At 47.1% G+C, this 19,489-nt stretch overlaps 1 protein-coding gene across 3 annotated transcripts in view; it reads right to left on the bottom strand.

The window, feature by feature from the left end:
* Nucleotides 1-4,815: 4,815 nt before the first annotated feature.
* Nucleotides 4,816-19,489, bottom strand: part of HMOX2 (heme oxygenase 2) — a 42,826-nt gene continuing 28,152 nt past the window's right edge. The window contains exons 2-6 of one of the 3 annotated variants that reach the window (XM_003417738.4): nucleotides 9,073-9,198; nucleotides 7,740-7,857; nucleotides 6,833-7,324; nucleotides 5,558-5,684; nucleotides 4,816-5,469 (exon numbers count right to left, since the gene is read on the bottom strand). In XM_003417738.4, the coding sequence (XP_003417786.1) occupies nucleotides 5,342-5,469; nucleotides 5,558-5,684; nucleotides 6,833-7,324; nucleotides 7,740-7,857; nucleotides 9,073-9,158 (951 nt within the window). In that variant the 5' untranslated portion in view covers nucleotides 9,159-9,198 and the 3' untranslated portion in view covers nucleotides 4,816-5,341. Of the gene's footprint in view, nucleotides 5,685-6,832; nucleotides 7,325-7,739; nucleotides 7,858-9,072; nucleotides 9,199-10,003; nucleotides 10,094-19,489 lie in introns of those variants that run through there. The other 2 variants (XM_023557411.2, XM_023557410.2) reach the window with 2 other exon arrangements.

Here is a 19,489-nt window from a genome sequence, read left to right as displayed (position 1 = left end):
CGTTCCTGCCAGAGGCACAGGCTCAGTCCGATTATCCCTGGGACCAAGCAGCCAGAACAGTAGCTGGTTCCACAGCTGCCGTGTTTCCCCCAGCCCGATGGCTTCAATGGAATGGGCCTATAGCCACTGCACAGTCATTTCTGGTCTGATGGGCCAAGAGTGCAGGTGTCGTTAGAGTCAAGTGAGCCCAAGCAGGGCAGGGGCCTTTGGATTTGTTCTGGGGTGCTTTGTGCTGGGTGCCACAGGTGGGGCGTGAAGGCCAGCAGTAATGGCTGCCAACTCTGGCCCTCAGAACTCTCAGGTATTGAAACCCAGGAACTCTTTAACACGCTGTCCAAGTGGCCCGACCCCTCGGGCCTGGTGAGGGTTGAGCATGGCACTCCTGCGGGCCCCTGGCTAAGTGAATGGGCCCTGGCTAGCCGAGAGGGCACTCACCTTTGGGCCCACCCAGACCCCTCCAAGTCAGTGTGCAGACCCCTTCTCGCCAGGCCTCTCTGAATCCTGCATTTCCTGGAGCCAGAGAAGAATGCCCTGTACTTCGCACACTCTGTCCATAGGGTTCACTTGCTGCGTGGAGACTCTAAGCCCAGTGGTTGGCATGTCCCAGCTGTGGTGGTAAAGCAGAGGAAGGGCCCTGGTGGATAGCGGCCCTCTGGACCTGGGCCTCATCTGTGTGTCCTGAATGGTGGTCTATAAACTGCTTGTGTGCACTGCTGTGTCCTGCCTCGCCTCCCACCCCCAAGTCTCCATACCGCCGCTGCATGGCCTTCTGTCACTGTGAGTTGTGGCTGGTCTCAGTGTGTAGTTTCTCATTAAATCGGCCCATCACTACCCCACGCTGGGCCTCTGCTCTCTTGCCTGGCTTCCTTATTTTGCAGGGGATGGGGTGGCTACAGGCAGTAACAGCAGGCAGCAGCGTCCTTGGTTTGTCAACACCCCCAAGTGCTGGCATAGCGCTGACTGCCCAGTGACCACACTGATGTTTAAGCACCAGATAAAACAAATGCGGATCAGGTAAAGACACACAGTGGCCGTGAGATCGATCCCTTTACTCTCCCCATGCATACCATGGCATCCACCTGCAGCACCTGTAAGCTGGAGCCACCTGAGCTTGGGCTAACTCTATCTGTGGGCAGGTGCTGTCATTGTCTTCAGACAGAGCCACTGGTATGAGATTTATGGCCCCTCATCTGAAAAAAAATTTCCCCATTGTGTATCTTTTTTGAGTAAAACTTTTACGGATCCCGAATATATAAATGTTCAGTTGCTATTCATAAGGTTTTCACTGGCTAATGCTTTCCAAAGTAGACTTCAGGGTCCTTTTTCCTAGTCTGTCAGCTCAGCTGAAACCTCTCCTCCATGGGTGACCCTGCTGGTATCTGAATACCAGTGGCATAGCTTCCAGCATCACAGCAACACAGAAGTCTCCACAGTATGACAAACTGACAGACAAGGAACATTGTCCGATACAGTGCTGCTGGAAGATGAGCCCCCCAGGCTGAAAGGCACTCAAAAGATGACTGCGGAAGGGCTGCCTCCTCAAGGTACACTCAACCTTAATGACGTGGATGGAGTAAAGTTTTCGGGACCTTCATTTGCTGATGTGACATGACTCAAAATGAGAAGAAACAGCTGCAAACATCCATTAATAATCAGAACCTGGAATGTACAAAGTAGGAATCTACGAAAATTGGAAACTGTCAAAAATGGAATGCATAAACATCGATATCCTAGGCATTAGTGAGTTGAAATGGACTGGTGTTGCAATTCTGAATCGGACAATCATATAGTCTACTATGCTGGGAATGACAACTTGCAGAGGGATAGTGTTGCATTCATCGTCAAAAAGAACATTTCAAGATCTATCCTGAAGTACAACACTGTCAGTGATAAAATAATACCCATACGACTACAAGGAAGGCCAGTTAATACAACTATTATTCAAATTTACACACACCAATTAAGGGCAAAGATGAAGAAATTGGAGATTTTTATCAGCTGCTGCAGTCTGAAATTAATCAAACATGCATTCAGGATGCATTCATAATTACTGCTCATTGGAATGTGAATGCTGGAAACAAAGAAGAAGGACCAGTAGTTGGAAAATATGGCCTTGATGACAGAAACAATGCCGGAGATCGAATGATAGAATTTTGCAAGACTAACAACTTCTTCATTGCAAATACCTTCTTTCACCAACATAAAGAGTGACTATACACATGGACCTCACCAGATGGAACACACAGTAATCAAATCAACTACATCTATGGAAAGAAATGATGGAAAACCTCAATATCATCAGTCAGAACAAGGCCAGGGGTAGACTGTGGAACAGACTATCAATTGCTCATCTGCAAGTTCAAGCTGAAGCTGAAGAAAATCAGAGCAAGTCCACAAGAGCCAAAATATGACCTTGAGTATATTCCACCTGAATTTAGAGGCCAACTGAAGAATAGATTTGACACACTGAACACTAGTGACCAAAGACCAGACAAGTTATGGAATGACATTAAGGACATCATACATGAAGAAAGCAAAAGGTCATTGAAAAGACGGGAAAGAAAGAAAAGACCAAGATGGATGTCAGAGGAGACTCTGAAACTTGCTAAAGCAAAAGAAGAAATGATGACGTAAAAGAACAGAAGATTTCAAAGGGCGGCTCGGGAAGACAAAGTATTATGATGACATATGCAAAGAGCTGGAGATAACAAACCAAAAGGGAAGAACACGCTTGGCATTTCTCAAGCTGAAAAAACCGAAGAAAAAATTCACGCCTCGAGTTGCAATAGTGAAAGATTGTATGGGGAAAATATTAAATGATGCAGGAAGCATCCAGAGAAGATGGAAGGAATACACAGAGTCATTATAGCAAAAAGAATTAGTCGATGTTCAACCATTTCAAGAGCTAGTACCAATGGTACTAAAGGAAGAAGTCCAAGCAGCTCTGAAGGCATTGGCAAAAAACAAGGCTCCTGGAATTCACGGAGTATCAATTGAGATGTTTCAACAAACAGATGCAGCGCCGGAGGTGCTCACTCGTCTATGACAAGAAATATGGAAGACAGCTTCCTGGCCAACTGACTGGAAGAGATCCATATTTATGCCTATTCCCAAGAAAGGTGATCCAACTGAATGCGGAAATTATAGAATATTATTAATATCACACACATGCAAAATTTTGCTTAAGATCATTCAAAAGTGGCTTCAGCAGTATATCGACAGGGAACTGCCAGAAATTCAGGCTGGTTTCAGAAGAGGACGTGTAACCAGGGATATCATTGCTGATGTCAGATGGATCCTGGCTGAAAGCAGAGAATATCAGAAGGATGTTTACCTGTCTTTTACTGACTATGCAAAGGCATTCGATTGTGTGGATCCTAACAAATTATGGATAACATTGTGAAGAATGGGAATTCCAGAACAATTCATTGTGCTTATGAGGAACCTTTGATGAAGCGGCAGTTGTTGGAACAGAACAAGGGGATACTGATTGGTTTAAAGTCAGGAAAGCTATACGTCAGGGTTGTATCTTTTCACCATACTTATTCAATCTGTATGCTGAGCAAATAATCGGAGAAAGCTGGACTATACAAAGAAGAACAGGGCATCAGGATTGGAGGAAGACTCATTAACAATCTGCGTTATGCAGATGATACAACCTTGCTTGCTCAAAGTGAAGAGGACTTGAAGCACTTACTAATGAAGATCAAAGACCACAGCCTTCAGTATGGATTGCACCTCAACATAAAGAAAACAAAAATCCTCACAACTGGACCAATGAGCAACATCATGATAAACAAAGAGAAGACTGAAGTTGTCATGGATTTCATTTTACTTGGATCCACAATCAAAGGCCATGGAAGCAGCAGTCAAGAAATCTGAACAATGCATTGCATTGGGTAAATCTGCTGCAAAGGACCTCTTTAAATTAAGTGCTGAAAAGCAAAAATGTCACCTTGAAGGCTAAGGTGCGCCCGACCCAAGCCATGGTATTTTCAATCTCATGAAATCCATGTGAAAGCTGGACAATGAATAAGGAAGACCAAAGAAGAATTTTACACCTTTGAATTGTGGTGTTGTCGAAGAATATTGAATATACCATGGGCTGCCAAAAGAACGAACAAATCTGTCTTGGAAGAAGTACAACCACAATGCTCCTTAGAAGCAAGGATGGCGAGACTGCTTCTTACATACTTTGGACATGTTGTCTGGAGGGATAAGTCCCTGGAGAAGGACATCATGCTTGGCAAAGTACAGGGTCCGCAGAAAAGAGAAAGACCATCAACAAGGTGGACTGACACACTGGCTGCAACAATGAGCTCAAGGGAACGATTGTAAGGATGGCTCAGGACTGGGCAGTGTTTCGTTCTGTTGTACATAGGGTTGCTGTGAGTCCAGAACCCACTTGATGGCACCTAACGACAATAACAACAATATATAAAACAGGTAAAAGATTTCTATTAATAAAATTATTTTAGTTCACATTGCTATTTTAGGCAGTGAGTTGTTATATAATACAAGTTGATGAGTTTTAAAAATTCTTATATATAAAAAAATTTAAAAACATAGGAAACCCCCAAAGCATTTTGAGATTAGAATACCAGAGACCTAGATCAACTTCAGAGGTCTTCTTGAGATGATGGAATGACTCTGGCCTGAAGACAAGGGAGGAGTTCAGCAGCAGCTTGACACGCACACAGTGGGGCCATCCTGAAGGATGACACAAATTCGACACAGAGACACATCCCCCTCGCTTTCAAGGGACTCTGCCCACTAAGGGCTAACTTGTGCCAGTGCAGAAAAGAGGTCGGAAGCTTGCGGAATCTGCTTTATTAAGTACTGAAGTATTTACACAGGTCAGAGGAGACAGTCCACAGGCTGCACAGACCACTCAGGATTTTCTGGTTGAGGAAAGAGGGCTGACTGCTGAGGAGGGGGCTCCCAGACCCCCACGAGAGGCCCCGGAGCAGAGCAGCAGTGCCTGGTGGGTCCCCGCACCCTCCCATAGTACACCCAGCGGAGGAGAGATAACCCCTAAGTGCTGAGAGACCAGAAGGAAGAAGGGAATAAACCCGGGGATCAGAGGTATGGGTGCTGTCCACTGAGCTGCTCCTGACCCAGGCGCCCGAGGACTGTAGGAAGGGGAGCCTGAGCCCACCTCGGCACCTGGACTGCAGAGAGGATGCTGATAGGCAGAGGCTTTAGCATCTGGCTTTTACTGGTTGCTTGTTTTCTCATACCCAGCATTAAAAAAAAGTCACCCAGGTGGTAGTTTAGTCGGGTGGGGGTGGGGCCAGTGGTCACTGTGGGAGGTGGCACCAACACAGTGGAGTGGGGTTCTTCACAGGTAGTAACAGGCCAATAGTCCGGCAGCCAGGGCCACACTGGCGGCAAGAATGAGCTGCAGGCTGGGCATCCTCAGCACAGCCACGGCTGTTCGGAAGGGGCAGATGCTGCCCTCCAGGGCACCTATGTGGTGGTGCCAACAGGAGATGTAGCATTAGAGGGGCTGTGGCCATCCCGCCTGGGAGGGGAGCTGGGAAGATGTAAGACCTACCTTTGTCTTGCTTAGCAGTGTAGTAGGGGCATTTGCGCAAGTCGCCTTTCCCGTCATGCACAGGGAGCCCGTCTTCCAGGGTCTCTTTGGCCAGCATGGAGCCAGCCTGGTCCAGTTCACTGAATATCTGAGGAGCAGAGGACCACTGGAGCCATTCAGAATTCTGACTTTTGGCGCTCAGTGCAAACTTGCTCCCTGCACAAAGCTCTGCAGAGGTGCTGCCCGGCCCCTCCCCAAAGGGACCACCATGGAGAGGCATCCTGGCACCACCCAGGCACCATGCCCCATGGCTGGCCTGCGTGGAGGTAGATCCAGGAACTGAAACTAGCAGGGCACAGAGAGATAAGGGCAGGGCCAAGGGGCTCGCTGGTCTGAGGTGCTTACCCAGAAAGATCCTAGGTGCACTGCTCCTTCCCCATAGGGAAGAAGAGTCTGCAGCAGGGTGGCTGTGTCACCCTGAGCGGCTGGCAGGCCTGTGGTACTTCTGTCCCTCACACCCACTCTCCCTGACACAGAGGGGTGACTTGGGGCTCTTGGGACAATCAGTCCCCCAGGCTCAGCCCCATCTAAAGGCTACTTGTAAATGGAGTTTCTCTCCCTGGTTAAACTGGCCTCTTCTTGAGCTTAACAAGCAGGACTGTTCAGAGCAATCCCTGCTGAAAAGTAGGAAAAGATCCATTCTCAAGACCAGACCGTGCAGTGAGAGAGGGAGGTAGCTCCATTTTCCCTAGACCCCTCTACACGCTGGGGGCCTCCATCTTCCCAGAAGACCTCTACACATAGGCCTCTGCAGTGGGTGCCATCTCCTGGGCTCACACCCTCTGGTGGCCAATTTAGTTACCTCCACTGTCGCTTAGGAAACCCCGGTGGTGTAGTGGTTAAGTGCTATGGATGCTAACCAAAAGTTCAGCAGTTCAAATCCACCAGGCACTCCTTGGAAATTCTATGGGGCAGTTCTACCCTATCCTATAGTGTTGCTATGAGTCAGAATCAACTTGATGGCAACAGGTTCCACTGTCTCTTGGGCAGGCTGCAGGAATGGGCCAAGAGGCCCTATATATCTCCTGATGCCTAATGCTATTGATTTCCTTTTAGAAAGCTCTGGATTTGCCCCTACTTCCCATCCCAGATACATAGACAAGCATGAGCCCCACAGTCCCAGCCACCTATAGCACCTGCTACCTATACCACCTGCCACCCACTGCACCTGCCACTCCACCGCACCTGCCACCCCACCTCACCTGTCACCCTGCAGCACCTGTCACCTTGCAGTACCTGCATGTTGTACTCAAAGGCCTTGTTGGCCTCCTCCACAATCCTCTCTTTGGTCTTCGGGTTCAGGTCCAGGGCATTCATCCTGGCCCGGTACAACTGCTTGAACTGCTGGGCATTATCCACATTCTCAAACAAGTAGAACTGGGTGCCCTCCCCCGTGCTGGGGAGTTTCAGAGCCCGCTGCGCCACCTTCTTCAACACCTGGCCCCCCGAGAGGTCCCCCATGTAGCGGGTGTAGGCATGGGCCACCAGCAGCTCAGGCTCGTGCTGCCCCACATAGTGGATCCTATCCACGTACTTCTGGGCAGCTGCGGAGCACTGTGCTTGCTCCTCCCAGTTCTCTCCAAAGAAGTACTCCATGTCCTTGGTCAGTGCCTCCTTCCGGTGCAGCTCCATGGGGAAGTACAAAGGGGCAAACGCTGGGTGGTCCTTGTTGCGGTCCATTTCCTCCTCGAGGGCCGAATACGTAAAGTAAAGCGCAGTGGTGGCCAGCTGCAGGACAGGGCAGGGAGGCCATGAGAAGGGGCTGGCCAGCGATGTGTGATCCTGCCCCATCCCAGCAGCTGGAGACAAGGCTCAGGACTGCCCACACCCCTCCAGCCCCTAAAGACTCAATTACATCACCCCACTTTATACAGTGAATTATTTAACACCCCAGGGAAGGTTTCATGTTTTTAAGGAATCACATGGTGAGTTCTTTGAAACATGGACACTTGTGATTCATTGATGTCACTGTTACTCCATTTAATCTCCAAGAACCACAGCTTAATTTCAGGAGCACAGAACAAGGCCTGGCTTGCCCCAGAGCAGCTCTGGGGGGAAAGGGGATTCCTCCCGGGACTCAGAACCCCCAACCTGGCCCCTTAGGTGGTCTGGTGCATGCCCTTGCAGGACTGAGGGCACTTACCTTAAAGAGATCCTTCTTGATGTTGCCTTTCAAGAAGTCTTTGACAAACTGGGTGTTTTCTGCCTGGTCATGTGCTTCCTTGGTCCCTTCCTTCAGGAGCTCTGAGAGGTCTGATACTCTGTAGAGAGATGTGTGCAGGTATGGAAAATGGTCCTTCTCAGGCCCTGGAAAGGCCATGAGTGGCTGCACGCCACGTGCTAATCCCAACCATGCTATGTCACTGAGCCAACAGGAGGCGGGACTGCTTGGAACGTCACTACAGCGTGACAGCAGGGCCTTGCCAGGATGTTGGGGCAGGCAGAGGTGACAGCCTGCCAAAGGATCTGGATGGCACAGGGATGAGCACAGCCTAGTCCTCAAAAGTATCTGTGTCCGCTGTGAAGCACCCGCATTGAGCGGCACTGTGCTTCTGTAGCTGTCCAGTGCTAAGAGAAATGCCTCTAACCTGGGGCCCTGCCCCCAGGCTTCTCCAGGGGTGAATGCAAAGGACTGTGGCCTGTGTCTTGCAGCAACCTCCCTTCCACCTTGCGTCCCCTGCCTTTTCAAGATCACATGTGGATAAGACCACTCAGGCCTGGGGAGGCTGAGAATGGGACAAAGGCTGGAGAAGCTGGGGCTAAGACCTGCTGTTTGTGCTGCTTAAAAAAACTACCCAGGATGAGGCTGTACAAATGGTGCCAGAACAGGACAAGGCAGAGAACCTGGGAGGGGCTGGTTCATATGTACACAACCCGTCTGCTAGCATGTGGAAGACTGTCCTTTCCGGTTCAACCTATGCTGGCTTCTCAGGAGATTAGCTCCTATCACCTAGCCACGTGCTGAGAATTTATTAGGATTACCTCAAGTTATAAAGAAAAGAACTTTGCCAATGACAGTGCTATAATGAGAGACAAAGAACAGGTCCTGGTAACTGGAAGAGTAGAGTGGGCAGACCCTACATAGTAAGAAATGCCCTGTTCGGGAGCAGGGTTAGAGTTGCTCCTACACTTAAGGGATGGCAAACACTGAAAAGGGCCAGCTTAGAGATACGGCCTCTGATTACCCTTTCTCAACCACAGATGGAAAGAAACACCATTAGGATTCTAAGGAAAAAAAGGATGAGGATACTTAGCACTCCCAGCAAGCCTGACTTGCCCTCAGGATAAGATGCTGGATGAGAACCACCCTGAGACTCAGTGATAGTGTTGAGCGGCTGAGTGCGTGCTGTCTCTGTGGTCCACCCATGCCAGCTGCACACTGCCAGTCCCTCAGCCCTGCCCCAGACCACACCCCAGTGCATCTCCAGTATACAAAGCCCACCCTGATGGAACCTAGCAGGCCTCGCACCACTCACCTGGTGTGAGTCTCTCTCTCTGGGGCTTCAGAGCTCTTTTTCTCAGACTCATCCAGCCCCTCTGACGTCTCCAGTTCTGCAGACATGTTGCCGAGTGTGGGTCCTGACACGCTCAGCCCTTGGATCCTAGAGGGGACACAAGAGCTGGTGACATCATTTCCCCAGACACTGACCTGCTCTGCTTACCAAGAAGAGGAAATAGCCTGTCATGGATTGAATTATGTTCCCCCAAAAAGGTGTTATCAGTTGGGCTGGGCAATGATTCCCAGTATTGTGTGATTTTCCTACATGTTGTAAATCCTGCCTCTAAAATGTTAATCAGGGAGGATGGGCGGCAGTTGTGTTAGTGAGGCAGGACTCAACCTACAGGACTGGATTGTGTCTTGAGGCAATCTCTCGAGATATAAAAGATAGAAGCAAGCAGAGGGATGGGGGGGGGGGGCCAGCAGCAGGGGATGGGACGGTACAAGGGGCACCTTATACCACCAAGAAAGCAGCACCAGGAGCAAAGTGAGTCCTTTGGACCTGGGGTCCCTGCACCTGAGAAGCTCCTCGGCTATGGAAGATTCAGGACAAGGACCTTCTTCCAGAGCCGACAGAGAGAGAAAGCCTTCCCCTGGAGCTGACACCTTGAGTTTGGACTTTTAGCCTACTTTACTGTGAGGAAATAAAATTCTCTTTGTTAATGCCATCCACTTGTGGTATTTCTGTTAAGGCAGCACTGAATGACTAAGACAACAACCACACTCCCCAGGATTATCATCTTTAAAAATCAAGCCCTGACATTAGTGAGGCCATATCTGAATATGGACAGAACTGGAATACAGACTGTGGATGAGGCAACAGTATTGTATGGACGCTGAATTTCTTTTTTTTAATAATTGTACTGTGGTTATGTAAGAGAATGCCCTTGTTCTTAGGAAACACACACCTGTGTACTCAGAAGTAAAGAGGCACGCAGTCTGCAGCTTATTGTCAAACGGTGCAGAAAGAGTACACACACATGTGTCTACACACTTACCTATGGAGGGGGAACGAACACAAGTGAGTAAAGCAAATGACACAAAATGTTAACAGTCAATCTGGGTAAAAGGTGTACAAGACTCCTTTTCACTGTTCTTACAACTTTTAACCCAGATAAAAAGTTACAAAAAAGACCCATAAAATAACAAAATATTGTAGATAAAGCCTAAAAACAGCAAGCAGCACACAGCTCTGTGTTCAGCCAGCCACACAGGGATTCTGCCTTCCAGCAAGCTGAGCTTGTAGTCATCTCGCCCTTGCCTGCTCAAGGCTCTGTGTGGAGAGCGGCAGGAGGAGGCAGGGCGCCGACTGGAAGGGAACCCTGCGGTTCCCAGCAACTCCCTTTAGAGCAGAGCCACGTGAAGACCCTGAGAGGCCCGCATCAGCTGTGCGTGAGTCACCCAGCAGCCAACTGTGATCCCAGCCCACTCGGGTCTCTGCCGGGCTGAGGGAACAGTACAAGTGGGCCAATCAGTCCCCACTGGCTGCTGCCAGGGCTGAGCCTTCGTCAGCTGGGGAAATGTGGTCCCACGGTGTATGCAACAAGCTTATCTGCCATCCCTGAGGCCTCTACTCCACAAGTGTAACAGCAGCCCATCTGGAAAACTTTCCAGATGAACAGCAGCACAGTTGCACCAAGAACTAATAAAGTAATTCACAAAGACAGAACTACCGATGTTAAGACCAAACCAGGCCAGCCTTGGGCCAAGAACAGAAGAGGCCTCAGTATTTATGTACTGAGCATTTTCTGCACGCTTTACTTCGAAATAGGCTCCAGAGGCAACAAGGAAGTATAAGAAAAGGGTTCTGAAAGACACAAAAACAGAAATAAACACCAGCCTCTCTCCCACCACACAGATGTTACCACTGCTAATACACAGGCACATACTCTAGCTGAGTCTCCTAGGCAGGCAGTTACTTTCTCTCTGTTATCTTTTGGGATCATATGCATGACTTGTAAAACAAAGTCTGAACCTTCTCTTACCCTTAGGTTTGTTGCTAGGTGCCATCAAGTTGATTGTAACTCATAGCAACCCCAAGTGACTGGGTAGAACTGCCCCATAGGCTGTAATCTTTCCAGGGGCAGATCACCAGGTCTCTCTCCCATGCAGCTGCCTGGTGGGTTTGAACCACCAACCTTTCAATTAACAGCCAAGCGCTTAACCGTTATACCACCAGGGCTCCTTTAAGGTTTAGCATCTCTCTGTACCACGGCATTAATTACAGGAAGAATTCAATGAGAACACAGAAGGTAATGCTTAGCACAGTGTCTGCCTCCCCAGTAAGTACTCAATAAATGATACAATTGTTTGTATCTTGAATGAGGCTTACTGATGTTGTCCAAGAACACTTAGAAAGAAAATAGCAGTGTATGTAGAAAATGGAACCGTCTCTTAACTTCTAATCACAGATGCTCTCATCTCCACGATGCTGATGAAATGTACAATGCACAGTGCAAGCCCTAGAAGAACACAAAGGAAGGTGGCAATGGAATGGGGTGATGGCATCCGAAAGGCTTCGTGTTCAAGGCAGGACTGATGGGGTCTTCAGCAGTAGCAGGATTTGGAGTGGGAAGGGGAGGGGTTTCTGGATCAAGGGAACAATCGGAACGATGTAGATATGGGATGGTACACGGAAGAGATAGCTTGAAGCTGCACAGCACCTAACACCACAGCAGCCAACGCAGGGTGTCTTCTTACCGAGGGCCAAGTAGGGCTTTGCCAGCTGCAGATACACACCACACGGGTCCATGCTGATCTCACTTTACAGACTTAAGAAAGAACATCCCTGCTCTGTCCTTGGGGACCCTGAGGGCTGAAGATTCATTCCCAAACGCTTAGCTACCAGGCCCAGAGAGGAAAAGAGGGCTGCTGGGCCTGGAACATGGACCACCTAGCAGCAAGAGAGGGCAGAGAGGGCCCCAGACCAATACATAGTGGTGGGTACGCATGGTGAAGCTGGTGACACGACTCCAGGCACCTGAACTGCTGCTTACAGGTGCACAGACAAGCAAGGCAGACAAGGACAAGTACAGTTTGGCTGCATAGAGCACTCCTAGTTGTGGCATAGTTGTGGCAGCTGACATGAACACCCTGCCGTGTGCACCCCATCACGCTGCCCAATGACGACAGCGCATGTGATTAGATCCCATCACAAGCTGTGTGTTGTTGGTTAATAACTGCACCCCTGGGAAGCTGGACTCCTGTTCGAGCAACAACCCTTTTGCTTCTCTTAAATACAAAGAGGGGTGGGGAAGCTAGCATCCACAGGTGCCCACTTGGCATTTTCTTTTTCTCAGCAGCACCTTCTCTGTGCCAGTCCCCCCCTCCCCCAGCACACCCTCCGCCACGCTCTTCAACCTCAGTCCTGCCTGAGAGCCCCTGACTCCCTCTTCCTGGCTCTTAGGAGACCATGCTCATTCCCCATTGGGAGGGCCATAGCTTTCTCACTCCTGCAACTCCAGGGTCCGGAAAATAATAAGTTCTCCATAAATACAAAATCTGGAGAGGAGTGGAAAAAGAAGGAAGGAAGAAAGGAAGGAAAAGGTCTAACATATACTGCCAAGAAGAATCAGTTTTAAAATAAAAAAAAGAACTGTAAAACACGGTAGTCCACTGTCCACGACTTCAACAGTTCTCTAAACCTGAAACTTGAATTACTGATTTTACTCTAAACATAACAGCTTATTCCACCACCAGCAGCCAGAACACTAAGTCCTCAGCACAGACTAAAAGCACCATCTGTACAAAGTAGGAAAGAGTGTGCACGCTCTTGGAATGTTCGCCTGCGACAGTCAACCCACACAGGCTGGGGTGCCAGAGAAAGGCAGCCTGAGTCCATCCCCGTGGCCCGTTCCATTGATGCTCGGGGTGGCCACACAGTCACCTTGGGGTGCCACTGCCACCTTGCAGTGGCAGAAGCAGAGTTCTCTTCACTCTCTGAAAAGCTATGTGTCCAGACTTAAGTCTGGCTAATCCCTATACTCAAATCATTTTTTTCTCTGCAGAAACCACTGACATCTCTTAAAAAATGGGGTTGAATTATAAATATAGGACTGTCCTAGACACCAACCTTTCATTATCAACAAGAGCTGTCCCCGCCCTACAAAAACAAACAAAAAGATCCCACTCTGGGGAATACACTGCAAAAAGTATTAATCGCAATCTGCTCCAAAATGATAAACAGCCACATGGTGACATTAGAAAAGCCACAGCGTACGACAGATACTTGCCTGCAATGGCGTCACTAGGGTTGGTGCTAACCCGTGCAGTAACTCATGGTGTCATCCCCCCTCATGGACCTCCTCCCATACCAGACCATACAGGATCCTTAGTAATGTTTTTGGTACCGTTACTTGTAAATTGTAATTCCCACATTATCACTCCTTTTTCTTCTATTTCCCCCACGCGTCTGTCAGTTTGTCATTCTGTGGGGGCTTGTGTGTTGCTGTGATGCTAGAAGCTACGCCACTGGTGTTCAGATACCAGCATGGTCACCCAGGTTTCAGCTGAGCTTCCAGACTAAGACAGACTAGGAAGAAGGACCTGGCAGTCTACTTCTGAAAAGCATTAGCCAGTGAAAACCTTATGAAAAGCAGCGGAACACTGTCTGATAGAGTGCTGGAAGATGAGCCCCCCAGGCTGGTAGGCACTCAAAAGATGACTGGAGTAGAGCTGCCTCCTCAAAGTAGAGTTGACCTTAATGACGTGGATGGAGTAAAGCTTTCGGGACCTTCATTTTCTGATGTGGCACGACTCAAAATGACAAGAAACAGCTGCAAACATCCATTAATAATCGGAACCTGGAATGTGCGAAGTGTGAATCTAGGAAAATTGGAAATCGTCAAAAGTGAAAAGGAACGCATAAACATCGATATCCTAGGCATTAGTGAGCTGAAATGGACTGGTATTGGCCATTTTGAATCAGACAATCATATAGTCTACTATGCTGGGAATGACAACTCGAAGAGGAATGGTGTTGCATTTGTTGTCAAAAAGAACATTTCAAGATCTATCCTGAAGTACAACACTGTCAGTGATAGGATAATATCCATATGCCTACAAGGAAGACCAGTTAATACGATTATTATTCAAATTTACACACCAACCACTAGGGCCAAAGATGAAGAAACAGAAGATTTTTATCAGCTGCTGCAGTTTGAAATTGATCGAACATGCAATCAAGATGCATTGATAATTACTGGCGATTGGAATGTGAAAGTTGGAAACAAAGAAGAAAGATCAGTAGTTGGAAAATATGGCCTTGGTGATAGAAACAATGTCGGAGATCGAATGATAGAATTTTTCAAGACCAACGACTTCTTCATTGCAAATACCTTCTTTCACCAACATAAACAGCGACTATACACATGGAGCTCACCAGATGGAACACACAGATATCAAATTGACTACATCTGTGGAAAGAGACGATGGAAAGGCTCAATATCATCAGTCAGAACAAGGCCAGGGGCCGACTGTGGAACAGACCATCAATTGCTCATATGCAAGTTCAAGCTGAAACCAAAGAAAATTAGAGCAAGTCCACAAGAGCCAAAATATGACCTTGAGTATATCCCACCTGAATTTAGAGACCATCTCAAGAACAGACTTGATGCATTGAACACTACTGACCGAACACCAGGCGAGTTGTGGAATGACATCAAGGACATCATCCATGAACAAAGCAATAGGTCACTGAAAAGACAGGAAAGAAAGAAAAGACCAAGATGGATGTCAGAGGAGACTCTGAAACTTGCTCTTAAGTGTTGAGCAGCTAAAGCAAAAGGAAGAATTGATGAAGTAAAGGAACTGAACAGAAGATTTCAAAGGGCCACTCAATAAGACAAAGTAAAGTATTATAATAACATGTGCAAAGACCTGGAAATGGAAAACCAAAAGGGAAGAACATGCTCGGTGTTTCTCAAGCCGAAAGAACTGAAGAAAAAATTCAAGCCTTGAGTTGTGGTAGTGAAGGATTCCATGGGGAAAATATTAAACGACGCAGGAAGCAACAAAAGAAGATGGAAGGAATACACAGAGTCATTATACCTACCGAAAAGAATTAGTCGATATTCAACCATTTCAAGAGGTGGCATATGATCAGAAACCGATGGTACTGAAGGAAGAAGTCCAAGTTGCTCTGAAGGCACTGGCAAAAAACAAGGCTCCAGGAATTCATGGAATATCAATTGAGATGTTTCAACAAAGAGATGCAGCGCTGAAGGTGTTCACTCGTCTATGCCAAGAAATATGGAAGACAGCTTCCTGGCCAACTGACTGGAAGAGATCCATATTTATGCCTATTCCCAAGAAAGGTGATCCAACCGAATGTGGAAATTATAGAACAATATCGTTAATATCACACACAAGCAAAATTTTGCTGAAGATCATTCAAAAAACGGCTGCAGCAGTATATCGACAGGGAACTGCCAGAAATTCAGGCCGGTTTCAGAAGAAGATGTGGAACTAGGGATATCATTGCTGATGTCAGATGGATCCTGGCTGAAAGCAGAGAATACCAGAAAGATGTTTACCTGTGTTTTATTGACTATGCAAAGGCATTGGACTGTGTGGATCATAACAAACTATGGATAACACTGTGAAGAATGGGAATTCCAGAACACTTAATTGTGCTCATGAGGAACCTTTACACAGATCAAGAGGCAGTTGTTCGGACAGAAGAAGGGGATACTGATTGGTTTAAAGTCAGGAAAGGTGTGCGTCAGGGTTGTACTCTTTCACCATACCTATTTAATCTGTATGCTGAACAAATAATCCGAGAAGCTGGACTATATGAAGAAGAACGGGCCATCAGGATTGGAGGAAGACTCATTCACAACCTGCGTTATGCAGATGACACAACCTTGCTTGCTGAAAGTGAAGAGGACTTGAAGCACTTACTAATGAAGATCAAAGACAGCCTTCCATTTGGATTACGCTTCAACATAAAGAAAACAAAAATCCTCACAACTGGACCAACGAGCAACATCATGCTAAATGGAGAAAAGATTGAATTTGTCAAGGATTTCATTCTACTTGGATCCACAATCAACAGCCATGGAAGCAGCAGTCAAGAAATCAAAAGACGCATTGCATTGGGCAAATCTGCTGCAAAGGACCTCTTCAAAGTGTTGAAGAGCAAAGATGTCGCCCTGAAGACTAAGGTGTGCCTGACCCAAGCCATGGTATTTTCAATCACATCATATGCATGTGAAAGCTGGACAATGAATAAGGGAGACGGAAGAAGAGTTGACGTCTTTGAATTGTGATGTTGTCAAAGAATACTGAATATACCATGGACTGCCAAAAGAACGAACAAATCCGTCTTGGAAGAAGTGCAGCCCGAATGCTCCTTAGAGGCAAGGATGGTGAGACCTGCGTCTTACATACTTTGGACATGTTGTCAGGAGGGATCAGTCCCTGGAGGACATCATGCTTGGCAGAGTACAGGGTCAGTGGAAAAGAGGAAGACCCTCAACGAGGTGGACTGACACAGTGGCTGCAACAATGAGCTCAAGCATAACAACGATTGTAAGGATGGCGCAGGACCAGGCAGTGTTTCGTTCTGTTGTGCACAGGGTCGCTATGAGTCGGAACCGACTAGACGGCACCTAACAACAACAATTCTTCTATTTCACTCTAAAAAAACTTATTGATATAGGTTCACAAATACTAATTACCACAATATTGTAGTTAAAACACCAGAAAATTTGATGTAATCTGCAACTATAAAAACACCGGCAGCAATGTAAACAACAGCATGTGTTTGTAGCACTTACAGATGAAACTACGTGATTCGGAGCATCATTGTAATTGGGTAATAACGACAGCTCTGATTGGAGGGCATTACGGCATTCAAAAAGTAAATTAACGTAGAGTTTTAGCCTTGTAGGTATGCTGATACATATAAGCTGGGCTTACAAAAATGTTTTTGTTGTTATAACTACCCCAAAACCGGTACTGTTGCCATCAAGTCGATTCTGTCTCATAGTGACCCCCTATAGGACAGAGTAGAACTGCCCCATAGAGTTTCCAAGGAGCGCCTGGTGGATTCGAATTTCTGACCTTTTGATTAGCAGCCGTAGCACTTAACGACTATGCTACCAGGGTTTCCTAACTAACTACAGGGATATTTTTATAAAAAATAATAAATTTCTGCTGAAACACTGCACAAAAATTTTATAGACAGTCATTTTGGTGTCAGCTCCTCTGATGGTGTCACCTGGTGCAGTCTGCAATCCCCAAACCTCTCTAATGACACCACTGCCTACTCAAACAAGAGTACACAATGGGGTACATGACTACCTGTGCATAGGAAAGGATACACAAACCTATCAGAAAAAAAGACGCCAACACTGACTACAACTCTGTGCAAAAGCACAGAAGTATACCGCCCAGGGCAGGAAGGGAATCTGAAAAGCTATGAATAATTGGTTTTTAGGGAGGGGTCTGTTTGTTTTAAGGAGCCCTGGTGGTGCAGTGGTTAACCACTTGGCTGTTAACCAAAAGGTCGGCAGTTCAAACCTACCAGTTGCTCCAAGGGAGAAAGATGTGGCAGTCAGCTTCCATAAAAATTTACAGTCTTAGCCTAAGGGAACAGGAGCTGACTGAATAGACACTGGGGAATACAGGGTAGAAAGGAGAAGTGTGCTGTCTTATTAGGGGGAGAGCAGCTAGGAGAACATAGCAAGGTGTGTATGAATTTTTGTATGAGAGACTGATTTGATTTGTAAACTTTCACTTAAAGCACAAAAAAAAAAAAAAGAAAGATTTACAGCTACTCTGTCCTATAGGATCACTATGAGTCAGAACTGACTCCACAGCAACGGGTTTGTTTGCTTTTTTAGCTAATTTGGGTTCTTTTATATAAAGTTGCTCAATTCTCTTGAAAAGGAAAGGGAAGAGAAGGGGGAAAAGAAGACTGAGGTCAAGCAAAGCCACTAAGGGCCTGCACTGCACTAATCAGTCAGCCAGAAGTCCCCAGGGCCCTATTTACTTTGCTATTACAAATTCCAGAAAGGTCAATCTGTCCTCTTTCTTGTCCACCTCCAGAAAAACTGTGACTACTCTTTATAAAATCTACCTCCACAACTCCACAATTCCATACTCCTTGCTGTTCACTTGATCACCTACTGAACTTCAACCCAAAGCCCCAGCTGACAGAAGCCTGATTGAAAGAACACCCCCATCACATTACTTCCAACAAATGGGGGTCCCTTAGACTCACCTAGCAGAGCCAGAACACTTCCTTCAAAGCTCTCTTTGCTCCTGGGTAAACTGCAGGTGCAGGATACTAGAGCTTCTGAAATGCCAGACATGTTTGAAGATGTTCAGTGTTTTTGCATGGAGCCCAAGCCCAGCAAACTCTCAGGTCAGGTACTTGAGTACCTGCTACCAGCTGAAGCTAACGGATGGACTAGCATTTATCCTTCACTTCCCGTCTGGTGACCCAAAAAGGAACAAGAAAGGAACAAGATTACCTACAGCTAATCTCATTTTTTTCTCATTGTCATTCTTTTTCTTTGCCCTGAAAAAAAAAAAAAAAAAAAACCACAGCTGAAGGAAGGATGCACGTTGCTGAGCTCAGGTGGCACTAAAGAGAGGAAAGTGGACTAAGGGAGAAAGGAATGATGGTAAGCAGCTTCCTGGAATTAGGACAACTTGACCCAACTCTGACACATGGGTATTGTACCACTCAACAGTGACCAGCTAGTACATCTCATTTGGTCCTCACAGCACTGAGTTAGTGTTAGTATGCCACACTTCTCAGAGGAGTTACATACCTGCTCTAGGGTTCCCAGAGCCAAAGAGCAGATATGTCAGAGCTGGGACTCAGCTGCTGCCCCACCCAGCTGAACTGCTTGCAGACTGGGTTGGGAATTCCCACCTCCCTGCTTTCTAGAAGGCTATGCGTGACTCGGAGTTCACTCCTGTTCAAGAAGTTACCCTATAGGGACTTCTAAGTCAATTGGCAAAATAATTCTATTATGAAAACATTCTGCATCCCACTTTGAAATGTGGCATCTGGGGTCTTAAATGCTAACAAGTGGCCATCTAAGATGCATCAATTGGTCTCAACCCACCTGGATCAAAGGAGAATGAAGAACACCAAGGTCACACAATAACTATGAGCCCAAGAGACAGAAAGGGCCACATGAACCAGAGACTTACATCATCCTGAGACCAGAGGAACTAGAGGGTGCCTGGCCACAACCGATGACTGCCCTGACACGGACCACAACAGAGAACCCCTGAAGGAGCAGGAGATCAGGGGGATGCAGACTCCAAATTCTCATAAAAGACCAGACTTAACGGTCTGACTGAGACTAGAAGAATCCCGGCAGTCACGGTCCCCAAACCTTCTGTTGGCCCAGGACAAGAACCGTTCCCGAAGA

Source organism: Loxodonta africana, chromosome 12, assembly GCF_030014295.1.
Source record: "Loxodonta africana isolate mLoxAfr1 chromosome 12, mLoxAfr1.hap2, whole genome shotgun sequence".
In the NCBI taxonomy this organism is placed as follows: Eukaryota; Metazoa; Chordata; class Mammalia; order Proboscidea; family Elephantidae; genus Loxodonta; species Loxodonta africana.
The sequence above is the reverse complement of the archived record's forward strand: the minus strand, read 5'-3'. Positions and strand labels throughout refer to the sequence as shown.